The following is an 18,827-nucleotide window of genomic DNA, read 5'->3' on the forward strand; positions in this document are numbered from 1 at the left end:
ACACACAATAAATTACGATCTTTTATAATGGCACACGTGGAAAAATCTCTATCAAAAGCCCCCGTTCGGCCCTTCCACACCGCACTCCCTCACCATCCCCTCCCCTGCCCCCACCGCCTGCTTCCTTCCGCCTTGCCCCGTTGCTTCCTCCCACCACAGTCCACTCCACTCACCGGCCCTGCAGCTCTGCTCAGTATTTGACTGATTGGTGGTGGAGCTGCTAGCAGCTCGCCTGCTACTTCTTGGACCTGAAGGTGCGCTCAGACCAGTGCCGACTACGAGCTGTGAGGAGAGGGCAAGGAACCACGCCTGCCAGGGAGGTGGCGATGGAGAGGTACGAGGTGATCAAGGACATAGGATCGGGCAACTTCGGGGTGGCCAAGCTGGTCCGGGACGTCAGGACCAAGGAGCTCTTCGCCGTCAAGTTCATCGAGCGGGGGATGAAGGTGCGTCCGGCCTTCGAATCGATTTCCCCCCTTCCCTACCTTAATCAATAATCGAGCTCCCCTCGCGTGAAAAAGGTTCGATCTTGGAGTGCGTTTGATCGGTTAATGCGAATTCTGGCAGGTGGGTTTTCATCGGATTGTTGGTTTTGGTCCTCCCTGGTCCTAGGTTTGCCTTGTTCTTCTTGTGCATAAAAGGAACCCCATTATTGGGGTTGGTACTGGTCGGTACTGTTTACACCTTAGGAGTTAGCTGATTTGGTTAGTTGATTCTGCGTACCAGCTATCTATCTGCTTTACTCGTTATTGATATAGCTTGATGCCTTGATCAAGAGATGGCATGAACCGCTGCGCTAGTATTCCACCAGGCACCGACCGATCTACTCTGTTTTTCCGTCTGAAGTTCTCCTCTGAATGACTGAACTTTTGCTAGTAGTGGATGCACAGCTCTTTGTTTGCTTGGCCCTAAGTCACACTTGGTTGATCAATGCAGGTGTCACTTTGCTTCTAGTATCTGTTTACAGAAAAGAGCTGAGTTTTGCACGTGGCCACCTGGGTACTGGTTAATCTACTAATCTAGCAATGCTGGATTTAGATGCTTATTGTCATGTGGGGCCATACATATGCACGTCGCCGGCGGGCCCAAGATATCAGGAGAGCCGCGGCCCGGGCATCCGCAGCAGGCGCGAGCAGCGCGCAGGAGGAAGGCAGGGCCGGTGAAAGTGGCTAGATTTGCATGGCCTTGATATTAGGAGAGTTTATTTCTAAATTAGTTTATTTCCAAATGGTTGTTGCCAAGTTTGTTAGGCCGCCGGCCTACTTATCCTGTAAGGGTGTGACATTTGAGATTAAGCAAGTTATTATCTCCTAAACTATCTCTCTCTCTCAACAAAGCCAAGCCTGCGGCGGAGGGGAAAACCTCGCCGGAGAAGACGGATCGCGGTTACGAACTACGTAGCCGAGGTCCAGCTATCCGAGGACCCGAGGTCCTTGACAACCTGGTATCAAAGCCCCGGCGATCCTCGTCGTCTCGGTCCACCTCACCACGCCCAGCCGCCGATCCACCATCAGCCGCTGCCGCCGCCGCCCTTTCATCTGCTTCCTCGTCCTCCGTTGCGTCCTGCCTGGGCAGCATGGGTGACGACCTCAAAGCCTCCATTGAGGCGCTCACCAAGTCCATGACGTTGATGCAGAAGTCGATCGAGGCTAACGCCAAGGCGATCGCCGACATCACCGCCACCAGCTCGTCCGCATCGGGCGCACGGCCTGGCACCGGAGAGCATCACCAAGACCGCCCGCCCAAGCATTGGCGGCCGGATTTTCCGCACTATGACGGCAAGAGCGACCCACTGGTTTTCATCAACCGGTGTGAGTCCTTTACCCAACAGCGAATCATGCCGGAGGAGCGCGTGTGGATGGCGTCCTACAACCTCACTGATGGGGCGCAGATGTGGTACATGCAAGTTCAGGCGGACGAGGGTACCCCGTCATGGCTGCGTTTCAAGGAGCTCCTCAACCTCCGCTACGGGCCGCCGCTCCGATCGGCCCCTCTCTTCGAGCTCGTGTCGTGTCGTCGCACGGGCACGGTCGAAGAGTATCAAGATCGCTTCCAGAGCCTCCTTCCCCGCGCCGGACGCCTTGATGAGGCCCAGCGCGTCCAGCTGTTCACGGGGGGTCTCCTACCACCGCTGAGCCTCGCCGTCCAAACCCAAAACCCGCAATCCCTCGCCGCCGCAATGAGTCTCGCGCGGCAGTTCGAGCTCATGGAACAATACACTACTGCCTCGGCCAAGGCTCCTGCACGGGGCGTCTTACCCACGCCGGGGACGCGCCACATCCAGCCCCAACCTCAAGCAGCCAAGGCGGCCGCGACCACTACCACGGTCGAGGGACAGCCCGTGCGGCGGCTCAGCCAGGCCGAACAGGAGGAACGGCGTCGCCTCGGCTTGTGCTTCAATTGCGACGAGAAGTACAGCCGCGGTCACAACAAGGTCTGCAAACGCCTCTTCCTCTTGGACTGCACCGTGGACGACGACGACGACGACACCACTGCGGCTGAGGACGCGGCGGACACGGAGTCCCCGGTGTTCTCCCTCCACGCGGTCGCGGGCGTGCCGGTCGCCGACACGATCCAAGTCACGGTGTCTGTAGAGGGCGCGTCCTTCCTCGCCCTACTGGACAGCGGATCCACCCACAGCTTCATCGGCGAGGACGCGGCACGACGTTCCGGGCTGCCCGTCCAACCCCGCCCTCGCATGACGGCGACAGTTGCTAATGGCGAACGGGTGGCCTACCCTGGCGTCATCCGGAATGCCCTGTTCTCCATCGACAACACCGCGTTCAACACCGATTTGTTTGTTATGCCTCTCGCAGGGTATGATCTGGTGCTGGGCACACGGTGGCTGGGAACGCTGGGGCCCCATCGTGTGGGACTTCGCCACGCGGTCCATGTCGTTCCAGCGTCACGGGCGCACCATCTGCTGGTCGGGGGTGCCATCGTCAACTACCGCCCGTCTGCGCACCATCGCCGCGGCCAGTGGGACGCTCTTGGACGAGCTCCTGGCCGCCTACGGGGACATCTTCACCGAGCCGAAGGGCCTTCCGCCACAGTGGACCCGCGACCACGCCATCGTCCTCAAGGCCGGCTCCGCCCCCATCGCCGTTCGCCCGTACCGGTACCCGGCGGCCCACAAGGATGAGCTGGAATGCCAGTGCGCGGCGATGATTGAGCAGGGCGTCGTCCGCCGCAGCGACTCGCCCTTTTCCTCCCCAGTCCTTCTCGTGAAGAAGGCGGATGGCTCATGGCGGTTTTGCGTCGACTACCGCGCCCTCAACGCCCTCACCGTCAAGGACGCGTTTCCTATCCCCGTCGTCGATGAGCTCCTCGACGAGCTTCACGGCGCGCGCTTCTTCACCAAGCTGGACCTACGTTCTGGGTACCACCAGGTGCGGATGCGACCGGACGACATCCACAAGACGGCGTTCCGCACCCATGATGGCCTCTACGAGTTTTTGGTGATGCCGTTCGGGCTGTGCAACGCTCCGGCCACGTTCCAGGCGTTGATGAACGACATACTACGCGCCTACCTCCGCCGGTTCGTCCTTGTCTTTTTTGACGACATCTTGATCTACAGCACCTCGTGGGCGGACCATCTTCGCCACCTCCGAGTCGTCTTCGACCTGCTACGCCAGCACCGCTTGTTCGTGAAGAGGTCCAAGTGCTCGTTCGGCGTCGACTCCGTCGCCTACCTCGGCCACATCATCTCGGCGTCGGGCGTTGCCATGGATCCCGCCAAGGTCCAGGCCATCCACGACTGGCCGCGTCCCCGCTCGGCGCGCGCGGTGCGCGGCTTCCTTGGGCTGGCCGGCTACTACAGGAAATTCGTCCACAACTACGGCGCCATCGCGGCCCCCCTCACGGCCCTCCTCAAAAAAGAGGGGTTCGCGTGGAATCCCGACGACGAGACACCCTTCAGCGCACTCAAGGCGGCCGTGACTTCAGCTCCGGTCTTGGCCTTGCCGGACTTCACCAAGCCCTTCCTCGTCGAGTGCGACGCTTCTACTTATGGCTTTGGGGCTGTACTGCTACAGGAGGGCCATCCGATCGCGTACTTCAGCCGGCCCGTGGCGCCCCGGCATCGCTCCCTCGCCGCGTATGAGCGGGAGCTCATCGGCCTGGTGCTCGCGGTGAGGCATTGGAGGCCGTACCTGTGGGGACGGCGTTTCCTCGTGAAGACGGACCACTACAGTCTCAAGTATCTTCTCGACCAGCGTCTCGCCACCATTCCGCAGCACCACTGGGTCGGGAAGTTACTCGGCTTCGACTTCACCGTCGAGTACAAGTCGGGGGCGTCCAATACGGTGGCGGACGCGCTTTCACGCCGCGACGACGAGGACGACACGGGCGGTCTCCGTGCGATCTCAGCGCCCCGCTTCGACTTCATCGGCCGGCTTCGCCATGCTCAGGCCCTCGACCCCGCGCTGGTGGCCATCCACGACGAAGTCCGCGCTGGGTCACGCGCGGCTCCCTGGACCGTGGCGGACGGCATGGTGCTCTACGATGGGCGCCTCTACATACCACCGTCCTCCCCTCTCCTGCAGGAGATCATCGCGACGGTCCACGACGACGGCCATGAGGGCGTCCAGCGTACTCTACACCGCCTTCGACGTGACTTTCATTTTCCAAACATGCGTTGTCTTGTGCAGGACTTTGTACGAGTGTGCGTCACTTGTCAGTGGTACAAGTCAGAGCACCTCAACCCGGCAGGGCTCCTCATGCCGCTGCCCATCCCCACAGTCGTCTGGGCGGATATCGGGCTCGACTTCATCGAAGCGCTGCCCCGTGTTAACGGGAAGTCGGTGATCCTCTCCGTCGTCGATCGCTTCAGCAAGTACTGCCACTTCATCGCCCTCGCTCATCCATACACCGCCGAGTCCGTGGCTAAGGCTGGACGAAAAACTCGAAGCTCGTTAGCTCGCTCGGCTCGTGGCTGGCTCGACTCGGCTCGGCTCGGCTCGGCTCGTTAAGATAACGAGCCGAGCCGAGCCAAGATTTTAGCTCGTTAGCTATAACGAGCCAACTCGAGCCAGCTCGCGAGCCGCTCGCGAGCTAAACGAGCCAAGCTTCCAGAAAAAAAGTATCATTTAAGGTAGTTAGATGCATGAATACTATAGTATTTTATTATACTTGTATATATATTAGCGCATATTATTATTTTTATTCGATTTAAGGTTGTTAGATTCATTTCTTTTGTATTAATATTATTCTCAAACTTTAGATAAATGCAAATATTATATTTTGTGTATTTTTTATATCTGGCTCTCGAGCTTAACGAGCCAGCTCGAGCTTTTAACGAGCTGAGCCGAGCTGGCTTTCTGGCTCGTTAGGATAACGAGCCGAGCCGAGCTAGCTCGTTATCTTAACGAGCCAGAACGAGCCGAGCCGAAACGAGCCGAGCCGGCTCGTTATCCAGCCTTATCCGTGGCACAGGCGTTCTTCACCGACATTGTACGCCTTCATGGCGTGCCGCAGTCCATGGTGTCCGACCGCGACCCGGTGTTCACCTCAACGTTCTGGCGCGAGCTCATGCGTCTCATCGGGACCAAGCAGCGCATGTCATCCGCTTTCCATCCCCAGACCGATGGGCAGACGGAGGCCGCGAACCGTGTCATCGTCATGTACCTGCGCTGCTTCACCGGCGATCGTCCCCGTCAATGGCTCCGCTGGCTGCCGTGGGCTGAGTACATCTACAACACCGCCTACCAGTCGTCCCTGCACGAGACACCGTTCCGCGTGGTGTATGGCCGGGACCCGCCCACCATTCGCTCATATGAGCCTGGCGAGACGCGGGTCGCGGCAGTCGCTCGGGACATGGAGGCGCGTGAGGCCTTCCTCTCCGACGTCCGTCACCGGTCGAACAAGCGCAGGCAGCGCAGAAGCTCCACTACGACAAGCGTCACCGGCCGGTTTCATATACAGTGGGTGACTGGGCGCTTCTTCGTCTTCGTCAGCGCGCCCCGTCCTCTCTGCCCCAATCTACGACAGGCAAGCTCAAAGCTCGCTACTTGGGGCCCTACCGTGTGGTGCAACTCATCAACGACGTCGCCGTGCGCCTCGAGCTACCCCCGCAAGCTCGCATCCACGACGTGTTTCATGTGAGCACCCTCAAGAAGTTCGTCGGCACGCCTCCATCCGCTCCACCACCACTACCAGACATCCACCATGGCGTGGTGGTCCCAGAGCCGGCACGGGTCGAGCAAGCTCGCTTGGCGCGCGGTGTCCGTCAGGTCTTGGTTCACTGGCGCGGTGAACCGGCTTCCTCGGCTACCTGGGAGGATCTCGATGATTTCCGCAGCAAGTATCCAACGTTTCAGCTCGAGGACGAGCTGGATCTCGAGGGGGGGAGAGATGTCATGTGGGGCCATACATATGCACGTCGCCGGCGGGCCCGAGATATCAGGAGAGCCGCGGCCCGGGCATCCGCAGCAGGCACGAGCAGCGCGCAGGAGGAAGGCAGGGCCGGTGAAAGTGGCTAGATTTGCATGGCCTTGATATTAGGAGAGTTTATTTCTAAATTAGTTTATTTCCAAATGGTTGTTGCCAAGTTTGTTAGGCCGCCGGCCTACTTATCCTGTAAGGGTGTGACATTTGAGATTAAGCAAGTTATTATCTCCTAAACTATCTCTCTCTCTCAACAAAGCCAAGCCTGCGGCGGAGGGGAAAACCTCGCCGGAGAAGACGGATCGCGGTTACGAACTACGTAGCCGAGGTCCAGCTATCCGAGGACCCGAGGTCCTTGACACTTATGCATTCTTGTAAATTGATTTCTTAAAAGTTCTTTTGTTTCTCGGGGATTTAGCTTCAGTTGGGGAAATTCATTTTTAAAAATAGTGAAGAATCACTTCCAAATTATGTGCCCATATTGCAGATAAACCCCAACCTGAGTGAATGTTCTGTACAATTTATTCTCTTTGTCACGTTTATTGGGTAATACGAAAAATATCAGGTATTGTTAGTTCTATTCGTTAGATATGGATCCTTATTTTCTTGTTCTGGGGAGCTGGTCAAGTTGGACCAGTCCAGAGATAGCAAGAACCTGCCATAGTAGGTAATGTTAGCATGATGTAATTAGGCCCATGTTAGTGAATGTGATTAGGCCCATGCGGTAGGCTTGTACGCCACCCTAGCTGCCTATATGTAATCCCCTGTACTCATACATGATATACGATCAATCATTCACAACTCACATGGTATCAACGAGCGGTTACGATCCGCTAATTCCGCTTCCGCAACCCTGACTCGCGCGCGCCGCCGAGCAGCTCGCCGTTCCCTGGCCGCCGTTCACCACGCCCGGAACGTCGCCGACCTGCTCGCCGCGTCCTCGATCGCCCCGACCCCTGGTCCGGTCGCTGATCCACCCTCGTTGCGCGATCTCGCGTGCGCGGCCACCCCGTCCCGTCGCGGTCTCCCGCGCGCGGACGTCCCGCCGCCTCGCGCTCTCACGTGCGCGGCCGCCCCGCCGTCTCCATGGCGGGAGATGACTCCGAGACTGCCGCAGCGGCGGCCAAAGAAGCCGCAGCTCGCCGCCTCGCCGAGGAACGCGCCGCCGAGGAACGCGCCGAAGCTGCGCGCCGTGCCGAGGAGGCACGCCTCCGCGCCGACGCCCTGGAGAAGTACGAGGCCAGCCATGAGGCTGTCTGGGCGCAGGCCACTGCCGTCGTCAACGTCAAAGCGATGATCCCTATCATCCTCGACAAGGCCACCGGCACGTACACCAAGTGGCGCGGCATGTTTCTCACTGTGCTCGGCAAGTATGCCCTGACACCGCACGTCCTCGACGACGAAGCCCTCCCTGACCGCCCCGTATGGGTCCAGGTGGACTGCGTCGTGCTGTCTTGGATCTTCGGCACCGTCTCCAGCGATCTTCAACAGTCGCTCATGATCCGGCAACGCCGCGCGCGTGAGGCGTGGTGCTATCTCGAGGATGAATTCCTTGGCCAGAAGGAGTCACGTGCCCTCCTCCTGGAGACGCAATTCCGCAACCTCCGTCAAGACTCCATGACGGTCACCGACTACTGCCGCAAACTGGAGACCATGGCTGCATCTCTTGCCGAGTTCGGTAATCCTATTGGTGACCGCCAGATGGTGCTCACCCTTCTTCGCGGGCTCAACGGCAAGTTCCGCCACATGGTGTCTATCCTCAAGATGCATCGCCCGTTTCCGTCCTTCGCCGACGCTCGCACACATTTGCTACTTGAGGAGATCGACATCGACGCTCGCCCACCGTCTCCGCCTCCGGCCCTCATCGCCAACACGCCGCCGGCGCCTGCTGCTCCACGCCAAGGGGCCGCAGCGCCCTCTGCTCCTGCCCGTCCTCCCAGCCACCAGCAAGGCGCTCAGCCTGGTGGTCAGCAAGGTGGTCAGCGCGGCCGTCGGCGCGGCAGGGGCGGGCGCGGCCAGGGTCCGGGCCACCAGCACCAGCAGCAGACACCGCCTCAGCCTGGCCTGGGTGGTGCGCCTCCTGGCTTCGCACACCCCTGGGCTGGCACCCTGCAGATGTGGCCGTACGGCCGCCAGCCGCCCCCACCGCCGGCGTTCACCACCAGCGCCCCTCAGTATGGTGCCCCCTTCAGTGGCACACCCAGCGGCGGTCTCGGGCCCTACGGCGGCGGTCCCAGCGGCATGTTCTACGGCGCCGGCGTTGGCTACCCCTACGGCTACGGGGGCAGCATGCCCTCGACACCGACGTTCCAGGGAACGCCGTATCACTCGGCCCCTTGGAACCCCACGCACGGCGGCGCTTGGAACCAGGAGTCCTTGGTGCAGAACTTCAACACGATGGCACTCAACCCTCCGGCTCAGGCGGAGTGGTACGCCGACTCTGGTGCTGGATCACACATGTCTACGGACGCTGGTATACTCTCCACGACCTCCCCGCCCAATTTATCTACACCTTCATCTATCATTGTGGGCAATGGCGCTTTACTTCCTGTCACAGCCATCGGATCCCGTACTTTTTCTTTTCCACATCGTAATCTAGTTCTTAATAATGTTTTGGTCTCTCCACATATCATTAAGAACTTGATTTCCATTCGTCGCTTCACCACCGACAATAATTGTTCTATTGAATTTGATCCGTTTGGTCTTTCTGTGAAGGATTTACAAACCAGGAACGTGATCGCCAGGTGCAATAGCTCTGGCGACCTCTACCCGTTCTTCTCACCAGCCACCAGCGCCACTGCACTCCTCGCTGCACCCACCTCCTTATGGCACCGTCGTCTCGGTCACCTTGGGCGTGAAGCATTGTCCCGCCTCATTAGTTCCAGTGCTATTTCCTGTAATAAAGATGACACCCATCATCTCTGTCATGCTTGTCAGCTCGGTCGCCATACTAGACTCCCGTTCAGTATTTCCACCTCTCGAGCTACAAACAATTTTGATTTAATACACTGTGATCTTTGGACATCTCCTATTGTCAGTGTGTCTGGGTATAAATATTATCTGGTCATTTTAGATGATTGTTCACACTACATTTGGACTTTTCCGCTTCGCCTCAAGTCTGACACTTTTTCCACCATTGCCAATTTTTTTGCTCACGTACGCACGCAGTTTGGCACCCCTATTAAGAGCGTCCAGTGCGACAACGGCCGTGAATTCGATAATTCAATGGCCCGCACGTTCTTCCTCTCTCACGGTGTTGCACTCCGCATGTCGTGCCCCTACACGTCACAGCAAAACGGCAAGGCCGAACGCTCGATTCGCACCATTAACGACATCTTGCGTTCTCTGTTATTTCAGGCGAGCCTTCCTCCGGTCTACTGGGTTGAGGCACTTCACACCGCCACATATCTGGTCAACCGGCTCCCCACCAAAACGCTCGCCTCCTCCTCCACCCCATTTTTTAACCATGCTTTACTATAACAATAAATAATTCAAATAATCATATCTGTTACTGTTAGCATCGAATATTATTTGTTCATGAATGCTATCGTTTAAGATTACCGACAGCACAAGTTTAGTTGATTTCCCCACCTCAATTTTGCTTCATGAACTTCAGCTTCCCATGGGTGTTTCTTGCATCTGTTTGATTCACCATCCTTGTTGTCTGGACATCTGCAGTTAATGGTATTGTTATTGTAGTAGTGGAAAAGGGAATGATGAGTTGGATTTTAAGTATCTGGGTTATATTAGTTGTAGAGCTGCGCTTCATTATATTAAGAAGAAAATACGGGAAAAGAACCCAAACACCCACATACCCACGCCAAACTAAGGTATTAGATTACATTCTCGCCTGCTAAACATAAAAAGACGACCACAAAACCAAACAACTAGGCCACTCTAAGGCAAAGGTGCCGGGGTAGTCAAGGAAGAGAGGCTTCGTGCGCCTGCTATCTCCCAAAGACACCGTTCCTCGCTGGTAACATTAAGAGCCTTTGCAATGCTAGAAGCAGCTCCGTCAAAAACACAAGAATTGCGGTGAGTCCAAAGAACCCAAGCACCTAGTACAACTATTAGAATTGAGACCTTTCTTTTGCTGTTTGGGAGCAGCATGCCACAATATGTCCCACCAATCATCGAACACCACATCTGTTGCCTGAGGAGCAAATTGCTGCAGCCCAACCTGACATAGGAGGGAATACCAGTATTGCCTTGCAAAGGAACAGGATACTAGAAGATGATTAATTGTCTCTTGCTCCTGATCACACAAAGGTTTTCCCATCTGTTTTCTTAGAGTTGAACATGTGTTTTTTACAACATCTGGAATGATGCATGAGTACCTTTATTTATCTTTTAATTGTTATAACCTTTCCTTCTGCTTTCATAGATTGATGAGAATGTCCAAAGAGAGATCATGAACCACAGGTCGCTGAGGCATCCAAACATAATTAAATTTAAGGAGGTAAGTCCCATTTTGCCTCTGTGACAGCAATACAAACTTAGATTCAACAGTGCTTTACAGTCTGGGAAATTTGAAATGTTTCATTTCTAAATTGATAATGCCTTCTGTTTCATATGACACTGAGTGTTATGAAAATATCTCATAAGAGCTGCTGGTGAATTTTATAATTATTACATATGGGAAAACCTCTACCTTGTGCATTTTATTACACATTCTTTGAAATTTCTGAAACTTCTGAATTAAAACTGAAATGCATAAGAGAACATTCAGTTTTCGAGTGACTAGATAAAGATAAAGTATGCTGTTGTGCTCAGCCTCCTAATTTCCTGGGTTATCCCGCTTCCAGCAACAAAGTATTGTTCATATGTTCACTGTAGTTGGTGTAAATGCTATGTGTGATACTTATTGGTAGAATAATTGCTTTAGATCTGTGTTCCTAGAGTCATTGTTTGTTTTTCTATCTGCGTAGGACTAGTTGGCAACTTGTTTCAATGGCTGTTGTATACTTGGATGCCTATCAGCATTCAGCAGCTATGGATAGACTGCACTAGTGCCTTGCCCTTCAAGACGGGGAACTACTTATGGTATTCAGGCATGAGAGTTTTTCGCCAACCCCTCATAATTGTTGATTGGCTATCATGTAATCACTCAAAGTGACAGCTCCTTAGCAGCCTGCTTTATACTCTTGTTTTGCTGTTATGTATTTTTGTTTGCATGGAATACCTGGCACTATTGTTTGTGCTACCTGATTTACTGTCCGAAAAAGAGGTATCAACTAGGTAGAGTGAAGGAGAATTATCACTAGATGGCAGCAGCAACAACAACAACATAGCCTTTCAGTCCCAAGCAAGTTGGGGTAGGCTAGAGTTGAAACCCACCAAGAGCCCCAAGTCACGGTTCATGCACTTCAATAGCTACTTTCCAAGCACTCCTATTCAAACATAGATATCTAGGTATATCTCAAACTTTCAAATATTTTTTTATTGCCTCCTCCATGTCAATTTCGGTCTTCCTCTACCTCTCCTTATATTATTAGCTTAGCTTAGGACTCCACAATGCACTGGTGCCTCTGGAGGTCTTCTTTGGATATGGCCAAACCACCTCAACCGATGTTGGACAAGCTTTTCTTCAATTGGCGCTACCCCAAGGAGATCACGTATATCATCGTTCCGAACTCGGTCCATTCTTGTGTGACCACAAATCCATCGCAACATATGCGTTTCTGCAACACTCAGTTGTTGAACATGTCGAATCTTTATAGGCCAACATTTTGCTCCATAAAACATAGCCGGTCTAATCGCCGTTTTATAAAACTTGCCTTTTAGCTTTTGTGGTACCCTCTTGTCACAGAGAATGCTAGAAGCCTGTCGCCACTTGATCCACCCTGCTTTGATTCTATGGCTAACGTTCGCATCAATATCTACATCCCTCTGTAGCATCGATCCCAGATACCGAAAGATATCCTTTTTAGGCACTACTTGACCTTCCAAACTCACATCTCCCTCCTCCTGTGCAGCTCCGCCAAAGTCGCATCTCATGTATTCGGTTTTAGTTCTGCTCAATCTAAAACCTTTAGACTCAAGGGTTTGCCGCCATAACTCTAGTTTCCTATTTACTCCCGCCTGGCTTTGGTCCACTAACACTACATCATCAGCGAACAACATACACCAAAGGATATCCCCTTGTATGTTCCTGGTAACCTCATCCATTACCAAGGCAAAGAGATACGGGCTTAAGGCTAACCCTTGATGAAGTCTAATTTTAATCGGGAAGTAACCTGTGTTATCATCGTTTGTTCGAACACTAGTCACAACATTGTTGTACATGTCCTTGATGAGGGTCACATCAGTCCCATAGTCTGAACTCTTTTTAACCTATTAGTGTTTTTCACTTTTTCTTCAGGATTTCATAGCAGCATTCCTTTAAGCAATGTTCCTTGCAACTAGGTTGTTTGGAATGAAATTGGCTGCAGCAAGTAGAGTCAATTATGATTCCAGCATTAACTTGCATTCCTCTCAACTAATTTGGCTGCAGTACCAGAGAAATACTTAGTGTACTGGTCATTTCACAACAGTAAATTTGTGGATTTAATTGGAGACCTCTCTATAATGCTGCCAAGTGCCAACATCGTTCTCTCATGAATCTTACTCCCTCCATCCCAAATTGTAAGTCATTCCAAGAATCTTGGAGAGTCAAACTTTTTCAAGTTTGACTAAAATTATAGAGAGAAACACAAAGATTGACGACATCAAATAGGTATAATATGAAAATATAACTAATGAAGAATCTAATGATACTTACTTGGTATGATAAATATTATTATTTTGTTATATAAATTTGGTCAAACTTTAAAAACTTTGACTCTCCAAGATTCTTGGAATGACTTACAATTTGGGATGGAGGGAGTACATACTATGGAAAACACTAGGAGAGGGCCCAACTGTGATTATTACATTTTTGTCTCAAAGTTTGAATTTATTACCTTTTCCAACAAATTTAAAGAGAGACTTAGTTTTTCAGGTTGTGCTAACTCCCACACATTTGGCCATAGTTATGGAATATGCTGGTGGTGGTGAGCTATTTGAAAGGATCTGCAAAGCTGGAAGATTTAGTGAGGATGAGGTAGATCATCTTTGCTACATGTGAATCTTTCATATTACCGAAGATATGTACTTCTAATGACATTTATTTGTTCTCCTCTGTAGGCAAGATTCTTCTTCCAACAACTGATTTCAGGAGTTAGCTATTGTCATTCAATGGTATATAATTATCTCCAACTAACATGTGATTAGTAACTTAAAGCAGAACATCTGTGACATAATGCTATTTTTGTTTCCTTGCTGCAGCAAATATGTCATAGAGATTTGAAACTAGAAAACACTCTCCTGGATGGCAGTATATCACCTCGGCTAAAGATATGTGATTTTGGTTACTCCAAGGTATTGCAGATTATAAACTTTAAGTAAGCAGCTTGCCGATAAATGAACACTATAAATCATACTCAGATTTTTTTTTCAGTCCTCTGTGTTGCACTCTCAACCAAAATCAACTGTCGGGACACCAGCTTACATTGCTCCAGAGGTCCTTGCTAGAAAGGAGTATGATGGAAAGGTGATTCCTGTCTTTGCTAGTTCTTGTTTCCTATGGTCTTATTTCCAGTGGAGTGGCGCACAAACTTGCTGTATCTTCCGAATAAGACAAATATCCTAATTAATAAAACTGAGCCCTCAAACATCACCATGTGCAATTTAGGTCGCCGATGTTTGGTCATGTGGAGTTACTATGTATGTGATGCTTGTTGGTGCTTATCCCTTTGAGGACCCCGACGAACCGAAGAATTTCCACAAGACGCTTACTGTGAGTGGATCCAAGCTTCACCAAACAATCACTTCTGCGTATACTATTTTACTCTGTTCAGCTCAGCTCATGTATCTAATTTTCTCGCAGCGGATTCTCAGCGTCCAATACGCGATTCCTGATTTTGTCCGAGTTTCAATGGAGTGCAGACATCTGCTGTCTCGGATCTTTGTGGCGAACCCTGAGCAAGTAATTCTGTTGAAACATTTTCTGCAACGAAAATCATAAGACTGCTGCATTCTTATCATCCATTTCATGCAGCGGATAACCATCCCAGAGATCAAGAACCACCCGTGGTTCTTGAAGAACCTGCCCATCGAGATGACTGACGAGTACCAGATGAACCTACAGCTGGTCGACATGAATGTCCTCTCGCAAAGTCTGGAGGAGATCATGGCCATCATACAGGAGGCCCGGAAGCCCGGCGACGGGCTGAAACATGCGGGACAGCTCCCTGGCCTGGGGAGCATGGAGCTGGATGACATTGATGTCGACGACATAGACGTTGAGGACAGCGGCGACTTTGTATGTGCCTTGTGACGTGGTTCAGGCTGTCCGGGTGCCGTTGCTGCCGTGGACTCCCCCACCTTTCTGGTCTTGTGTTCTGCTGTTATTCCATCTTATTTGTTTCAGCGAGCTCCGAGCTCCCATTTTGTTGTTGTAATATCACATCTTCTGTGTAATCAAGGTAGTGACGCTGTGGATAAATAATAGACGTTATGTGCTGCATTCTTGCTGAGTTGTTGTTCAGCTCCTCTGTTTGCCCTGTATGAACTAGCAGTTTCATGAGTGCCACAATGTGTATGTTGATGGCTCTGTCTTCCTTTGCCTCAGCCTGATCTTTTGATCTGCTGCATGTAGCCAATGTGTTTTTTTTTTATTATTTTACTAGAAGCCATCTTATGAGTTACAGAGTACTACTTGTTACTACTCTATCAGATCATCTTTTTTGGTTTTACTAAATCAATGAACGGCTATCATTAATATACGGAAGTAAACCCTGATTTTATAAAGCAAAACATGTCTTACAACGACTAGCATTTTCGATGGCACAAAACAAGAAAATTCTCTAATGGGCCAAGATACTGGGCGAACTGGGTGGTACAGCTCGCTCGCATTCAGGTCGGGGCCCATTTCTATTTCGGCCTGCTAATGCAAAAACTGCCAAATCGCGCAGGCAGCGACGAACGGTCAAGATCCATCCTCGCAACCGTGCCGTGCGGCGCCCGCTCCTCCTAGCATCCGCCCACCCTATATAACCTCTACTCGTCTCCCTCCTCTGCCCTCTCGTCCAAAACCCTAGCCCTCGCGCCGCCGCCGCCGCTGCTCCCCAGCGCTCGAGCTCCTCGCTCCAGCGAGCCCGCGCCGCAAAGCCACCATGAAGGTAAGCTACTACTACTCGCGGTACCCGCGCTAGGTGGTGTGTGTGGGGAATCCAGCGTCTGATCTGTGCGCTCTTTGTGTTGATTCCAGTTCAACATCGCGAACCCGACCACCGGGTGCCAGAAGAAGCTGGAAATCGATGACGACCAGAAACTGTGAGTGTTTCACGTCCTCCATTTGCTCTTTATTTTTTTTTTCGTTTCTCTTAGATCCGTGGGAGTGGTGTTCCGCTTCGAGCCCAGTTGTAGCTGTTGGTGATGCGATTGAGTATTTGAGTGCTAGTACTTATGCATCGATTTGTTCTATGTAGTTTTACCAACTATCCCTTGTCTCCGTTATCAGTCTTACTGCTTAGATTCATTTAGTTAGGTTGCTTCCTGTTGCCGGGCTGGAGCATCTGTATTCATATATATTAGCCTTATTATCCGATTATAATGTAATAATGGCTTGTAGGCAATAGTACTTTAGAAAAATATAGGACATGTCTAGCATAGTTTTCTGAGGTATTGAATGAATGTTTAGAAATGCGCTATTCCAATTTTGTTGGTGCTTGAATGGATCATTAATGGTGAATTTTCGTGACCCATGATTAAAATTAGGACAGTAACATTTTGATTTGCGGTTGAGGTTTTTTAAATCTAGTTAAAATGCATCGTTTGTTGAATTTTGGAGCAGGTAATAATCCTTTGTTTGCTGTTTTTAGATTGTGCTGAGAATTGAGATTTCATATGGGGGGTAGAGAGCATCTGGGGCTAGTAGTTTTAATTACTGAAATTATAATAACTAGATTCAAAATGGTTGCAGATCATTCTGTTATATTTTATTATTTTGAAACTGCAACTTGTTTACTATCTACCTTTTGAATTACCAAAGAACTGTCTTGTATAAGTTATAATGTATTCCTGGGTCCCGAAAAGAATGCAAGTCTAGCATACTACCGTGTTAAACCATTTTGAATTTGACCAAGTTTATACAAAAACGTATCAGTATTTATGATACCAAATAAATGTCGTAAGATTTGACATGAGATATATTTTCATAGTATACCTATTTTGTGATACATATATTGGTACTCTTTTCTATAAATTTCTTTGCATTTTGGAAAGTTTGACTAGAGATAGAGCTAGAATTGCATCCTTTTCTGGACAGAGGTAGTCTATCAAATAAACAGGCGCTATTTCTTCCTGCTCTACTTTGCTTTGTTATCTGATAAGCCTTTCTATCAACTACAGGCGTGCCTTTTATGACCGAAGGATCTCCCAGGAGGTCAGTGGTGATGCTCTGGGCGAGGTAAATTTTCTGATGATTTATTTCTTGATCCATGACCCTTTTGCTGATTCCATACTTAAATATAGGTGTGATATGTTTCTTTGTTTTGCAGGAGTTCAAGGGTTATGTCTTCAAGATCATGGGTGGGTGTGACAAGCAAGGCTTCCCAATGAAGCAAGGAGTTCTGACTTCTGGTCGTGTCCGCCTTCTGCTCCACAGGGGTATAGAGACTTCCTATCTCCGTTGTACACTCAACAACCCCTCTTTTACTGTGGTTCTTATCCGGACATTCGATATGAATTCTGTAGGCACTCCCTGCTTCCGTGGTTATGGCAGGCGTAATGGTGAGCGTAGGAGGAAATCTGTCCGTGGTTGTATTGTGAGCCAAGACCTATCTGTTATCAACTTGGTGATTGTTAAGAAGGGTGAGAACGACCTGCCTGGTTTGACTGACACTGAGAAGCCAAGGATGAGGGGTCCCAAGAGAGCCTCGAAGATCAGGAAGCTGTTCAACCTGTCCAAGGATGATGATGTACGCAAGTATGTGAACACATACCGCAGGACATTCACTACCAAGAGCGGTGAGCTTTCTTACTTCTAACTGTAGTTCAATCTCTCAATGTCTTGAAAGTAGACCTAACTCTGGTTAAGTTCGTGTCCCAACTGCTTGAACGCTTTTTCTTGGTTATTTACCCTTCTACTTAGTACTCTGCTTGTTATGAGTTTAAATAATGTTTATTATTGTATCCACTGCTTTCTGAAGTTTTCCAACCACAGCAAGCTAACCTGTTTGCTTCCTTTGCAGGCAAGAAGGTGAGCAAGGCACCTAAGATCCAGCGGCTTGTGACCCCCTTGACCCTCCAGAGGAAGCGCGCTAGAATCGCTGACAAGAAGAAGAGGATCGCTAAGAAGAAGTCTGAGGCTGCTGAGTACCAGAAGCTTCTTGCCCAGAGGCTGAAGGAACAGAGGGACCGCCGGAGCGAGAGCTTGGCCAAGAGGAGGTCCAAGCTTTCTGCCGCCGCCAAGGCATCCGCTGCCACCTCCGCTTAAGAATGTTCAATATCTTGGTACAGCTTGAGTACCTATGCTGCCCTGGCTGTGTTGCATCAGTCGACCCTCTCTACTTGGATTTATGAGTAATTGTTGCAATTTTGTATGAACATGGTACTGGCTTGTCGGAATTTTTTTTAGTACCAGAGGTTTACTATGTTGTTTTATGCTGTGAACGTCAGCTAGCCTTGTTATTTGGTCTGCACCATATGTTAACATCTGGGATTTTCCTGCTTGGTTCTATTTGGCATTAGCCTTCCGTTGCTGCTTGGTTCTGTATGGCCTTGAACTGCGTTGCTGCTTGGTGTTGATTAATGTCCTTGATGCGTTTAATATAATACTAGTCTAGTTGGAAGTGTTGCTTGTCTCTGGTACTGATCAGCGACCTTCTAGTCGTTGGCTCTCTAATTTGAGACAGACTAATAATTCTCCCCAACTTGTAGCATATAATCAGCTGTTTGTACCGATGTTGGTTTGGAAATCGGAATGCAATTTAAGAATGAAATGTCTGATCGCATTTGATCTCGCCAGGGGGTCGCTCTTCAGTTTTGAGGTCAGGACCTTGCAAGTCCCCGTTCCATGTACCACCAGGGTTGATCATGATTGTGCATATAAAATTCCAGTTGTTGGTACGACCATTGTTAATCACAAGAAAGTCGTGCTGCTTATTAGTTTTGGAGATGGAAAAGTTACTGTGCTTGGCTTATTAGTTTTGGAGAATGGGAAAGTTACTGTGCTCGGTCATAGTTCCTGCCTTCCTGGCATGGCAAGATGCTGTAAAATGGAAGTTACTGTCGCCTGGTCTCTCATCTCGTTTAATCCGGACCTTCGCTGAGAAGTTGGCCTCAGCGGTTACGCTGAAAAAATGGCACGCACTCTAATAAGTTTCAGATTGGCCTAGAGTAGTACTAGTGTGCTAGTGTTT

General features: G+C 50.6%; 2 protein-coding genes across 5 annotated transcripts; both read left to right on the forward strand.

Moving 5' to 3' along the window:
* Nucleotides 1–64: 64 nt before the first annotated feature.
* LOC136542628 (serine/threonine-protein kinase SAPK2) lies at nucleotides 65–15,033 on the forward strand. Of its 4 annotated transcripts, XM_066535149.1 has the most exons (10): nucleotides 326–446; nucleotides 937–999; nucleotides 10,769–10,843; nucleotides 13,364–13,465; nucleotides 13,549–13,602; nucleotides 13,690–13,782; nucleotides 13,862–13,954; nucleotides 14,096–14,200; nucleotides 14,291–14,389; nucleotides 14,462–15,033. In XM_066535149.1, exons 3-10 carry the CDS (start codon nucleotides 10,796–10,798, stop codon nucleotides 14,738–14,740), a joined length of 873 nt encoding a protein of 290 aa, XP_066391246.1. In that variant the 5' UTR covers nucleotides 326–446; nucleotides 937–999; nucleotides 10,769–10,795; the 3' UTR covers nucleotides 14,741–15,033. The 4 variants fall into 4 exon arrangements, with proteins under 4 accessions (XP_066391244.1, XP_066391243.1, XP_066391246.1 ...); XM_066535146.1 differs by lacking the exon at nucleotides 937–999 and having other exon boundaries at nucleotides 66–446; XM_066535148.1 differs by lacking the exons at nucleotides 326–446; nucleotides 937–999 and adding an exon at nucleotides 10,519–10,653.
* A 415-nt stretch (nucleotides 15,034–15,448) lies between these two features.
* LOC136542631 (small ribosomal subunit protein eS6) lies at nucleotides 15,449–18,143 on the forward strand. The gene is made up of 6 exons (XM_066535151.1): nucleotides 15,449–15,584; nucleotides 15,674–15,738; nucleotides 16,816–16,873; nucleotides 16,965–17,073; nucleotides 17,161–17,433; nucleotides 17,658–18,143. The coding sequence occupies exons 1-6, from the start codon at nucleotides 15,579–15,581 to the stop codon at nucleotides 17,900–17,902; spliced, it is 756 nt and encodes a 251-aa protein (XP_066391248.1). The 5' UTR covers nucleotides 15,449–15,578; the 3' UTR covers nucleotides 17,903–18,143.
* Nucleotides 18,144–18,827: the final 684 nt, after the last annotated feature.

This window comes from Miscanthus floridulus, chromosome 3 (genome assembly GCF_019320115.1).
Source record: "Miscanthus floridulus cultivar M001 chromosome 3, ASM1932011v1, whole genome shotgun sequence".
Classification (NCBI taxonomy): domain Eukaryota; kingdom Viridiplantae; phylum Streptophyta; class Magnoliopsida; order Poales; family Poaceae; genus Miscanthus; species Miscanthus floridulus.

Bases quoted from the DNA above. Each gene is read 5' to 3' on its own strand.
- LOC136542628 (XM_066535146.1), top strand. From the start codon at position 327: ATGGAGAGGTACGAGGTGATCAAGGACATAGGATCGGGCAACTTCGGG. The intron at 447-10,768 runs GTGCGTCCGGCC...CTGCTTTCATAG, and splicing joins TCATCGAGCGGGGGATGAAG to ATTGATGAGAATGTCCAAAG. The intron at 14,201-14,290 runs GTGAGTGGATCC...ATTTTCTCGCAG, and splicing joins ATTTCCACAAGACGCTTACT to CGGATTCTCAGCGTCCAATA.
- LOC136542631 (XM_066535151.1), top strand. The intron at 15,739-16,815 runs GTGAGTGTTTCA...TATCAACTACAG, and splicing joins ATCGATGACGACCAGAAACT to GCGTGCCTTTTATGACCGAA. The intron at 17,074-17,160 runs GTATAGAGACTT...TGAATTCTGTAG, and splicing joins CCGCCTTCTGCTCCACAGGG to GCACTCCCTGCTTCCGTGGT.